A 10,728-nucleotide genomic window follows, 5' to 3' on the forward strand; every position below is an offset into this window, starting at 1 on the left:
TGCCTGGTCCCGTGGCGGTCAGAAGGAATTGGTTCCCGATCCACATGGGTACTGGGAATTAAAACCTAGTTTTCTGTAAGAGCAAGTACTCTTAACCGCTGAGCCTTCTCTCTGGCTCCTTTTATCAAGTATTTTAATTCTCCTCATCTATTAAACTGTTAGAAGACTGGATGGAACTCACTCTGCAGACCAGGCTGGCCTCAAACTCACAGAGATCCGCCTGCCTCTGCCTCCTGAGTGCTGGGATTAAAGGCGTGTGCCACCAACGCCCAGCTGGTACATTAATTCTTAAAGGTTCTAATACTCTGCTAGAAAGTAAATACTCAAAAGTCTTGTGTCAATGAGCACAAAGTTCAAACCCCAATGTACAAAGAGCTGAAGTTTAAGGCATTATGGGCTGTGCCTGTGTTCACCCAGTAACTCTACAATGGAAAGACCAGGAAGTATAAGAAAAATTCTCATCAGTCATCAGCAGACAGCTACCTGAAGGACACTACAAACAGGAGCCACACCCACTCTACAGTGACCAGGCCTGGAATTTCAACAGACCGGGAGCTCAAGGCAGCGCACACAGCACGGAGGGATGGAGTCTGGACCCTAGAAGTGGGCAGTTTAGGACGTGTGCCACCGATGGGTGGCCAACACTGCTGTCAGCAGGCAAGGAGCCGGTCTCGGTCCTACGCGAGCAGCCACAGACAGCACATAAGGAAATGAGCATGGCTGTGTTCCAATGAGTTTTTATTTATAGACACTCAAATCTGAATTTCATAGGACTTTCATGTATCATGAAATGTGATTTTTAAAACCACTGAGAAACACAGAGACCATTCTTAGCTCACAGGCCACACAGAACAGACGGTGGGGCTGGATCTCAAGTACACAGTCACTTCCTAACCTCTGCTCTAAATAGTTTGTGACATTTATTTGCTGGCATGGACGTAATGTCTACTTCCTTATTACGTGAGATCAATAATATACAATTTGCTTAAGGCTTTGTCTAAACTGCTGGTGTATAAATTTTTAAGACAAAAAGTTTAAAATGATTTGTATGTTAAAAGTAAATGCTAAAGAAACAAACTGGCCAAGTTTCATTTATTTCTGGACGTGACATCTATACAGCTCACACACACAGCAGGACGCTCACCTTGGCTTCACAACAGCACCAGGCTGCACTTCCGGTTATAATACAGCAGGGGAAGGTGGCTGGAAATGTACATTTATACACGTCATATAAGTTAAAGGTGGCTACACTATGACCTAGGGTAGCAAAGGCGAGACTTGGACCCACAGCCTGGACCACTTGTGTCTGACCTACTAGAAATGTACCCAGTCATTAAAAATGGCCAGTTGGGGAATAGGCCATATATAAAATATGTCATGTAAAATTTACCCATTTACCTTTTTAAAAAATAATATTTAGACTTTAAACCTTTGACCAACTTGCCATGTGGATTTACATTATGGTAGCAAGAAGCACACTTGCTATACTTCAGCAACCTGGCTAATTTTTTTTTTTTTTGCAAACCGTAACACTTTTGTTAAAACAGCCAAATTAAATTTCTTTATACATTTGTTAGGTTACTTCCAAGTCATTCCCCAACCCCAAAAACCAGTCTGACACTTGCTGACACGTTTAATCCGAACCTATATTTGTAGTTTCTAAAATGCTGATCTGCAGACTCAGTCTGGTTACAGGTACACCATGACGACACAGGCTGTTTCCGGCATCCCAAGGAGAGGATCCGTTCCTAACACTCTCTAAAAACACACATGTGACCATCCTTGGACTTGCTAAAGGCAGCGAGCGACACCACAAATGCCCCGGCGGGTCTGTCCGCACTGGGGATGTCCGCACTACCTGTTGTGCGCCCTCTCTTTCTTGGACTTCTCCAGGGCTTTGTCCATTGTTCTCTCGTTCTCCCCCCGACATTTGGGGCAGTACCACTTGCCCTTTGGTTTATGGTTGAGTCCCACACAAGAAAAATGGAACCACTCGATGGGGCACTCATCGTTGTCACAGCCGATCATCTCTCCATAGGAGACCTGATTGCACAGACAGTACGTGGGCTCGTTGGGGTCGATGGGGAGGTCTGCGGGAGAGGCTTCCCTCTCTGCTTTGGCCTTGGAGCGTTTCTTCTTCTTTGAGGTTTTTGCTTTCTTCTCCTTGGGCGTTCCTGAGGTGATGTCGTCGTGGTCGTGATTATTGGATGCGTTCTCTCGATTCTCATTGTTCCGTTGCCTCCTGGACCGTTTGTTATTCGGCCTGTCCGCCTGAGTGACTGCTTCACTCTTGGACTTGTCCTGGCCGGCCTTGCCGCCGCCGCCGGTGCTGTCGCTGATATCCTGGTGTGCCTCGAAGAGCTCCCCATGGCTGTCCACCTGCCTGGTGCGGTTCTCCACCAGCTCCACCATCTGACTCACAATCTGGATCTTCTCATCGCCCAGCTCCTGGCTGCGGATCAGGGCCCTCTGGATGCAGTGCAGCACCCGCCTCTTCTGGGTGCCGTCCGTCTCACGCTTGAACTTCTCATAGTAGTCATCCAATTCCTTCAGGATCTCTGCAAACAAAAACAGTCTGCATTACACACCTGCTAGGAACGCTGGTAAAGAAACCCAGTACCAACAAATAAGCTTTTAATCAAAGGCCCACTTGTAATTTAAAAAAAAGGGCACAAGGGGAAGAAACAGCCAAGGCTAAGTCTCCCTGTGTAAAAATCTTGCCGTGTTAAGCAATGGTTCCCGCTTGGCGAAGCTGAGAGGTGACGAAGCAAAGTGCTTCAAGCTGAACTACTTCTCCCTTATCATCTTCTGTTCAAAGCTTTAATTCTGTATTGCTTTGTATCCGGGTACTGCTGTCCTCCCCACCCTATCTGAGAAGAGCTCAGGGATCCTCCTGCCTCTCTGCAGCGGGGATCCCAGGCACTGTCTTCTTGAATTCCGGGCATCTGAGCATCGCAGTGTCTGAGTACTCTACAGAGAAGGCCTGCAGACTTAGATGATGGTGCCCTATGGTCTAAAGACTGTGTTATCTGTCCTCCACGGCCACTCTAGCATGATGTTCTATAGTACTGAAAACAAGAACGCTTTGGTCACAAGACAGCCTTGCTTTAAAACAAAAGGGACAGATTTTACTTTGCAACTCACAATATTCCAACCTACTGCTTACAGTAATTTAAAAACAACAGTCTCTCTGTGTAGCCATGGCTGTCCTGGAACCTACGGAGATCTGCCTGCCTCTATCTCCGAGAACTCAATAATACCTAGTATTAAATGTAAGCCTTTTTAGGAAGGCTAAAAATAAGTCTATATGCTTATAAACTGTCATCTGGCAAATTCAATTAGACAATTTCGCAAGAAATAGAAGCTGTTAAGTAATCTAACATAAATCAAAGAATTCAGCTCAGTAGAGCCCGTAACTCCAGGCCGGTGACACTGAGGCAGAAGGGCAGCGGGAGGCAGCCGGGTTACACATCTGGACCCTCTGTGTCAAAAACGAAGAGTCTCTGGAGACTTGGGGGCTTCCATGATTTGCCTTTGTGGTATCCCACTGCCACAGCGCAAGAGGGATTTCTGCTTGAGGTGTAATGGGCTTTACAAGAAGTTCTAAAGACAGCCCTCATCCACCAGCCCAGCACGTGGAAGCTACAGAGCCCCCAAAACCTTACACAAGTGCCAAACCCATCTGTGTGTGCCTGTACCCAAGTGTAGTGACACTGTGTCACGTTGGTAGAGACCCTTCTCCCCGAACATCAAACCCGCCCGATTAAGGCTGACAACAAGAAAGCAGGGGACCGACCGGGCGGGCATCTGTAACCGCTGACAGACAGGGAGCCCTATAAAATGGTTGGCTTTGTAGTATAGTGCTTAAAGTCTGCAAAGGCGCAAGGCCAGCCAGAAATGAACAAATAAAATCAATGTTATTTTAAAAATAAAAGTGACTACAAGAGTCTAATTATATACACAGAATTCCTAGAGCTATTTCCTTAAACAGTAAGTAGGATCAGATTTTTCTTGAGACCCCTTTGCCATCTCTAAGGCAACCACTGGAAATGCTTTCACTAGGACACCTGAGTGGATGGGCTGGAAGCCAGAGGGATATCTAGAAAATTACCACTACTACCTATTCTCTTCTCTCCAACAGTAAACATAGGAACTCGGCCAGAAGTGCCAGGCCAGTGTGGTTTATACAGGCCAGCTAGGGCAACATATGCAGATCCTGTCTCAAAACAAAACAACAACAAAAACCCTACAAGACAACAACACCGGCTGACACTGAATGGTCTCTCAACAGGTAAACAAGACTATGCTCAGGGTCTGGAGGTATTCCAGGAATAACCACATAAGACACTATCCCCACACCAGGATGAACACTACCGGTCTCTAAATAGGTAAGTCAACTGATCTGACTTATCAAAGATAACCCAAAACATGCATTTTGGGGGTATGATAGCACATACCTTTAATCCCAGAGGCAGACACAAGTGAGTCTATAAGAGTTAGTTCCAGATCAGCGAAGGATACAGTCAGACCTTATCAGCAGACAAATGAACCAAGGTTTGTGTGGTTTTTAGGCAGTCCCATGTAACCCAGCATGGGGTAGCGTGCTATACAACCAAAGCTGGCCTTGAGCTGCGCGCAGTACCACCTAGTCTATCCAACTACTAAAAAGCTATTTTAACTTCTGTAAGACGGCACTAAGTTTTGACTTGACTGCTTCCAAAGGGGTATTTGTTATAACATCTGAAAAATAACTCAGGCAACAGACTCCATTTACAACGACCAAGCTATAACCCCTGCTTCCAGACTCGTCTACTCCCGAAGCACTGAGCGACCGTCAAAAAGCTCGATCTGCAAGGGCAGTACTGAGCAAGGGCTTATTCTACAGCCGGTCCCACACACCGGCCCCGGCGACGGGGCTCCAGGTGGACAGCACCCGGACAGCGACCCGCAGTCCCGACAGAGGCGCTCCCCGTTCACTCACGCCTCCCGGAAATGCCTGAAGTGTCCTGAGCTGCCCGCGCGGCGCCGGCGCCGAGAAGGCGATCGCCGCGGCCTCTCGGGGGCCAGCGCCGCCATGGCCCCGCGGCCGGAAAGTGGCCGCGATCCTTCCAGCCAATGAGGCTCGAGGAGCGCGCTCCGCCCCGCCCCGAGGCCTCGGGGAATCGACGCCGCCGAGGGCGGAGACCCGGGAGGAAGACCAATGAAACACAGGGCCCGCGAGGATGGCCCGCCCCCGGCGGCGGCAGGAACCAATCCAGGGCCAGAGGACGGGCGACCCGAAGACATTCAAATCAACTCGCCTCCTCCCTCCGCCCGGCCCTCTTGCACAGAGAGAATAGCAGGCAGCGGAAACACAGACGGGAGCGCGTCCCCGAGCAGGGCCCGCCCCCGTGCAGCCCGCCCTCCAATGACACCGCAGCACACTGATAAGGACATTCCACGGGGGATGAGACGGCCAATCACAGCGCCGCAGAGGCGGAACGTTCCGCAGTATGTTAATGACTCCCCTATAAACCGAGCTGCGAAGCTGCCTCTCGCTTAGAGCGCGCAGGGGCGCTTTCCGCTGCAGACCCGGTGTGTGGGCCTGAGCGGCGGCCCTCCACCTCCCCCAACTCTTCCGTTTCCCTGCTGCGCAGTTCTGTAAACAAGAGTAAACTCCGAGCGGCCATGCACGTTCTAAACGGAGCCCCCGGACCTCGCAGCAAAGTTTCCCCAACAGCCCACAGTACCCGGCGGGCGGGCGGGCGGGCGGGCAGGCTCCGCCTCTCCGCCACTCGGGGCAGCCCGGGTCTCCGGGAGGACTGCAGGTCCCTCACCTGCCCCGCTGCTCTCGGGCCGGAGCCCAGCTCGCGCCGCGCAGCACACAGTCGTGCACCTAGCCGGCTGCGATCCTCCCTTCCACCCTCTTCCTCCCCGCAAGACACCGCGCCGGCGCCCCCTCACGGTCGGGCCGCAGCCGTGTCCACGGCCAAGGGAGGGCCCAGGCAGGCAGGGCCCGGGCGACCGTGCGACCCCGGGTCGGGACTGCCCGGTACTTTATGTAACACTTGGATTCAGGTCCGGGCGGGGGGGTGGCGACTCTCCGGACCCGCCACTCGGGTCCGCGGGAGCCCGGCCCGCAGCCGTCTGTCTCTCCAGCCCTGCGGCCGCGGCAGCGTCCGTACAGCCCTCCACCTCGCGCGGCCGCCCGCCCGCCCGCGCCCCCTCCCCGAGGACGCGGCCGAGCCCCGCGCCCCCTCCCCCGCAGCACCGCCTCATCACTTCACTACAAAGAGCGCTTTGGTCGCGCAGCCTTGCAGCCAGCCGTTCGCGCTCCTTCCTCCTCCATGTCCCGGGGCTCGGCACACAAGCACCTCGGCGTATCAAAGGCGCTCCAGACCTTTTGTTCCTAGCCCTCCGAGGACGCTACCGGGAGCTCCGGCTCCAGCAGGACCGGCCAGCCTCGGCGCCGGGACCCGGGGATGGATGCGGCCGCCCCCGCCCATCCATCACCCGCCGTACCTTGGTATTTGGCGTCGATCTCCCGCATCAGCGAGACGTTCCTCTGCAGGTCGAAAGGCAGTGACTCGATGGAGTCCAGGTAGTCCTCCACATAGTTCACCAGGTGGATCTGCTCCCCGTTGGCAGGACTCAACATGGTTCACCCCGGAGGTCCCCGGCGACTCGGCGGCTTTCCGCTTCCTCCACCCCCCGGCCCCCTCAAACAGCACTGCAAAATGCAAAGCTCTCGCCCTCCCGCGCCCCCCCGCCACTTCGGCCGGGCCGGCCGGCGGCTACATCTGGCGCCCGCCGCGCCGCCTCCGGGGCCGCGGGGACCCCGGCGCCTGCAGGCGCGGGCCGCGGCTCTGGCGCACGCCCCGCCGGCCGTGCAGGCCCCCTCCCGGGCGGCGGGCGGCGCGGGGGGCCGTGCGTACGAGCGCGCACACACCCAAAGGGGGCCGGCCACCGCCGCCCACCCGCCACCAGCGTGGAGAGCGGAGAGAGCGGGGCCGGCAGCGGGAAGGGCGCGCTCCGCCGCCCGCCTCGCCGCACTTGTCCAACGTGGAAAACCCAAATACCAGTTTCAAACACTTGGGAAACATTCAGCCCCGCGCGCAGCGCGCATGCGCCCCGCCACCCCCCCGCCCGCAGGCGGCCCCGCCCCCACCGCATTCACGCCCCTCACCGTCCCGGGCCGGGGGGCGGCGGGCCGCGAGGCCGGCCCGCGCGAGGGCGTGGCCTGTCACTGTCGCCGGGGGCCGGGGTCGCGGAGGGGACGGCAGCAGCAGGGCCGCCGGGGCGGGGGCGGCCGGCGACGCCAAACTTTACTAGGAGTTTGGCACTCGGCGGCGGACCTACGGGGCGGAGCCGCGCGCCGGCCAGGGGCGGCGGGGTGGTGGCCCGCTCCTCTAAGGACACTCCGGGGCCCGGGACGGGACGAGCCTCCAGACCGCGGCTCTCAATACGGGGCCGCACGCACCGCGGCCACCAGCCTCCAGCCTCACTGCATTCCCCCCGCCTCCCGGCACGGTATAAATACGGCACCGGACGGAACTGGCAACGGCGGCAGCCAATCCCCTCGCGGCTCTTACCTCTGCGGCCAATCTGGACGGGCAGGAGGTGTGGTGGGGCCGGCAACGCCTCCCGCACGCCTCGTACTACAGAGCTGTCCTCCGCCGGCAGCCCCGAGCGGGCGGGTCCGAGGGAGGCGGAAGTGGGCGCGCATGCGCACGCCCCCGGCGGCCGCTGCGGACCCGCGCGGGCGGGCATCTCCCGGCGCGCGGAGGGACCACCACTCCCAGCATCCTCGGCGGCCGCCCGCGCCTGCGCCGTGCGCCCCCGCCGTCCCTTTGTGTCGCCTCTCGGAGCTGAGTTTGGAATGGCCTGGAGACAAAGGGGCCCCCGAGGGGTGCAGTGTGCAGCTCCGAGGTCTGCGGGGCGGGGGGGCGGGCTGGCGGGAGGGAGCAGCGCCCTCATCTCAGCCCTCCCCCCCGCCGCGCCGGAGCCTGCCCGGGTCCTCACCGTACCGAGGACGCTGCGGGCAGCCCGGCGCACGCCCGCGGGGTCGCGCAGCCTTCGGCTCCCCCTCCCGCCCTTCCCCCATCACCCCGGATTTAAGGCTTTCTGAAAAGCCCGGGTTGAGCAAGTGGTTGCCTAGGCGACAGGCCCCCGAAGGTCCCGCCCCCTTCCGGCCTAGGCACCGCCCTGGGGCGGAGCCTGGCCTGTGGTCGCGAAATTCGCGCCTTTGCCGGGCTGCGTTCCCCTGTGAGAGTCCCAGGTTCCGTCGTTGCCTTCCCCCCTGGGCGGCGCTAGTCGGTCCGTTGCTATGGCCTGGCGTTGCGAGCGCAGGTGACCTCTGTTCCCCTCTCCTGTTGGATTGTCGCTGCGGCGCCAGGTCAGCTCACTGTCTTCAGCCATCCCCGGTTTGCATGGTGCTGTGTTTCAGACTCCGGGAACAGCACTCACCTCTTCAGACCTAGAAGATGTAGTTTGAAAGGATTAGGAATGGCTCTTGAAACACGGTGACAATCCTGACCCCCTCGGCACGTGTGAAAGTACTCACGGCAGCCCCGTGGCATCTGCATTCCTAACGCAGTGCATCTATAACAGTATTGACGGGGGTGGCCCATCGCAGCGGTCGGTCGTAGGAATGTCAGCGCAGAGAGAGACATTCAGTTCAGCTGTTTTTCCGAGTTAGATCGTTCAGATGGGGACGTAGCTGTGGGGCTGCATCTTGAATCACGGGGCGTGCATTTCAGCAGGCGAACGTTCGCTCGCTTGGATGTCCTGTGGTGCTTTTACTAACAGATCCAACTGCCTCCAGTCCTAGCCAAAAAAAAAAAAAAACCCAGAAGAATGAAGTTTCATTTAACTGCCAGAATAAAACAATTGCCCACCGGTCTGCACGAAAGGCTAACAATGTGACTTGGGAACACGAGGAATAAAGTGTGGAGAGGGTTACAGAACTGAGAATGAAAAGCGGGCCTTTTCCTTGGAGGTCGTCATAGAAGCAGTTTAAAGGCACAGTAGCAATCCAGACAGGTATTTTAATCTCAGCGTTCGTTGGGCCACGAATGCATACTACTTATCTCGATTTAATAAAGATTAGGTATAACTGACCCTTTCCAAAGATAACCAAGCTCGTTATTTTTTTTTTATTTTGTTTTTTGAGACAGTGTTTCTCTGTGTAGCTTCATAGACCAGGTTGGCCTTGAACTCACAGAGATTTGCCTGCCTCCCGAGTGCTGGGACTAAAGGCATGCATGTCACCACTGCCCAACTGAAAGTCACAATATTCTTTTTTTTTTTAAAGATTTTTATTTATTTATTATGAATACAACATCCTGCCTGCACGACAGGAGAGGGCACCAGATCTCATTACGGATGGTTGTGAGCCACCATGTGGTTGCTGGGAATTGAACTCAGGACCTCTGGAAGAGCAGTCAGTGCTCTTAACCTCTGAGCCATCTCTCCAGTCCCGTAGTCACAATATTCTTAATCCATTCTGCTGTCCATTGAGTTCATAGGCACACAAACCCAGAGGCATCTTACTCAGTTCACCAGGACAACACTTGTATCCTGACAGTACTGAGTATGATAAGTGGTTTCATAAAGTGGCTTTCTGGGCAAGCTCAGAAGACCAATAGACACAATATGTTAACTATAATCAAGCTTTTTAAAGTATACTGTGTAGAAAAGCAAAGGCTAGGGAGATGGCTGAGTTAACCTGAGTTCAAGCCCCTAAGTCCACATGGTGGAGAGATTGCACCCACTCTGGAGAGCTGGTCCTCAGACCTCCACATGGGCTCCTTATCCCTTGTTCCCTCTGTTGCATACACTAAATTAATAAATGCAGTTTTCAAGAAAACTTCTTCCTGCCGGGCAATGGTGGAGTGCACTTTTAATCCCAGCACTTGAGAGGCAGAAGCAGGTGAATCTATGTGAGTTTGAGACCAGCTTGGTCTACAAAAGCTAGTTCCAGGACAGACTCCAAAGCTACATAGGGAAAAAACAAACAAACGAAAAAAGAAAACATCTTCCTGTAAAACAGAGGCCGGGAAGCAATGTACGAGAGCCCAGAGAGAATCTGGCAAGACCTGTGTTTGAGAGCTTCCTTGAGTCTGGTTGGAGGTGTTCCCTGGGATAAAGGGCACCCACTCTCCCGCTAAATGCCAATTTCCCTTTCTCACTTCAACTAGCCTGACCTTGGCTTCTCCTAGCCCAAGCCTGTGGACATGTGCAACCTTTTGCTTTTATAAGGAACAAACCTAGGGATGGCCAGATGGCTCAGCCATAAAGGGCGCTTCCATCAAGCCTGACAACCTGCGTTCACTCCCTGTGGCCCCACGTGGTAGAAGGAAGCTCCCCCAAGCTGTACTCGGACCCCCTCACTTTTGCTGAGGAATACACGAACACATACACATAAATGTGATTTTTTTAAAGGGAGGTGACTTAAAAGGAACAGGCTTTTCTGAGGTATATTCTGATAAACAGTCCTGGTTATTTTCACTTCACCTTAACTCTGTGCGCTTAGAAGCTTGGTGCACACGACTGGACCGTACATTTACCTGTCAGTAGAGTGGGTTGTATCATTTTCTTTGTCGAGGCAGGTTAATATACTTCAGGCTGGTCTCCTGAGGAGCCTTAGCGTCAGCCTCCTGAGTGCTAGGATGACAGGCATGAGCTGCCAGACACGTCCCACAAAATCTGGATGACTCTGGGGGCTTAGCAAGGAGCAGACTTGCTACC

The 10,728-nt window shown here is 54.9% G+C and overlaps 1 protein-coding gene across 4 annotated transcripts; it reads right to left on the reverse strand.

Annotated features, from left to right (window-relative positions):
- Window positions 1-1,075: 1,075 nt before the first annotated feature.
- Window positions 1,076-7,714, reverse strand: Ing1 (inhibitor of growth family member 1). 4 transcript variants are annotated; one of them, XM_040733518.1, is made up of 3 exons: window positions 4,982-5,087; window positions 4,458-4,529; window positions 1,076-2,558 (listed from the first exon to the last, which is right to left on the reverse strand). In XM_040733518.1, exon 3 carries the CDS (start codon window positions 2,410-2,412, stop codon window positions 1,855-1,857), a length of 558 nt encoding a protein of 185 aa, XP_040589452.1. In that variant the 5' UTR covers window positions 2,413-2,558; window positions 4,458-4,529; window positions 4,982-5,087; the 3' UTR covers window positions 1,076-1,854. The 4 variants fall into 4 exon arrangements, with proteins under 4 accessions (XP_040589452.1, XP_012971260.2, XP_005073373.2 ...); XM_013115806.3 differs by lacking the exons at window positions 4,458-4,529; window positions 4,982-5,087 and adding an exon at window positions 7,572-7,714; XM_005073316.4 differs by lacking the exons at window positions 4,458-4,529; window positions 4,982-5,087 and adding an exon at window positions 6,502-6,702.
- Between the last annotated feature and the right edge of the window lie 3,014 nt (window positions 7,715-10,728).

Source organism: Mesocricetus auratus, unplaced genomic scaffold (assembly GCF_017639785.1).
Source record: "Mesocricetus auratus isolate SY011 unplaced genomic scaffold, BCM_Maur_2.0 Super-Scaffold_100031, whole genome shotgun sequence".
Taxonomy (NCBI): domain Eukaryota; kingdom Metazoa; phylum Chordata; class Mammalia; order Rodentia; family Cricetidae; genus Mesocricetus; species Mesocricetus auratus.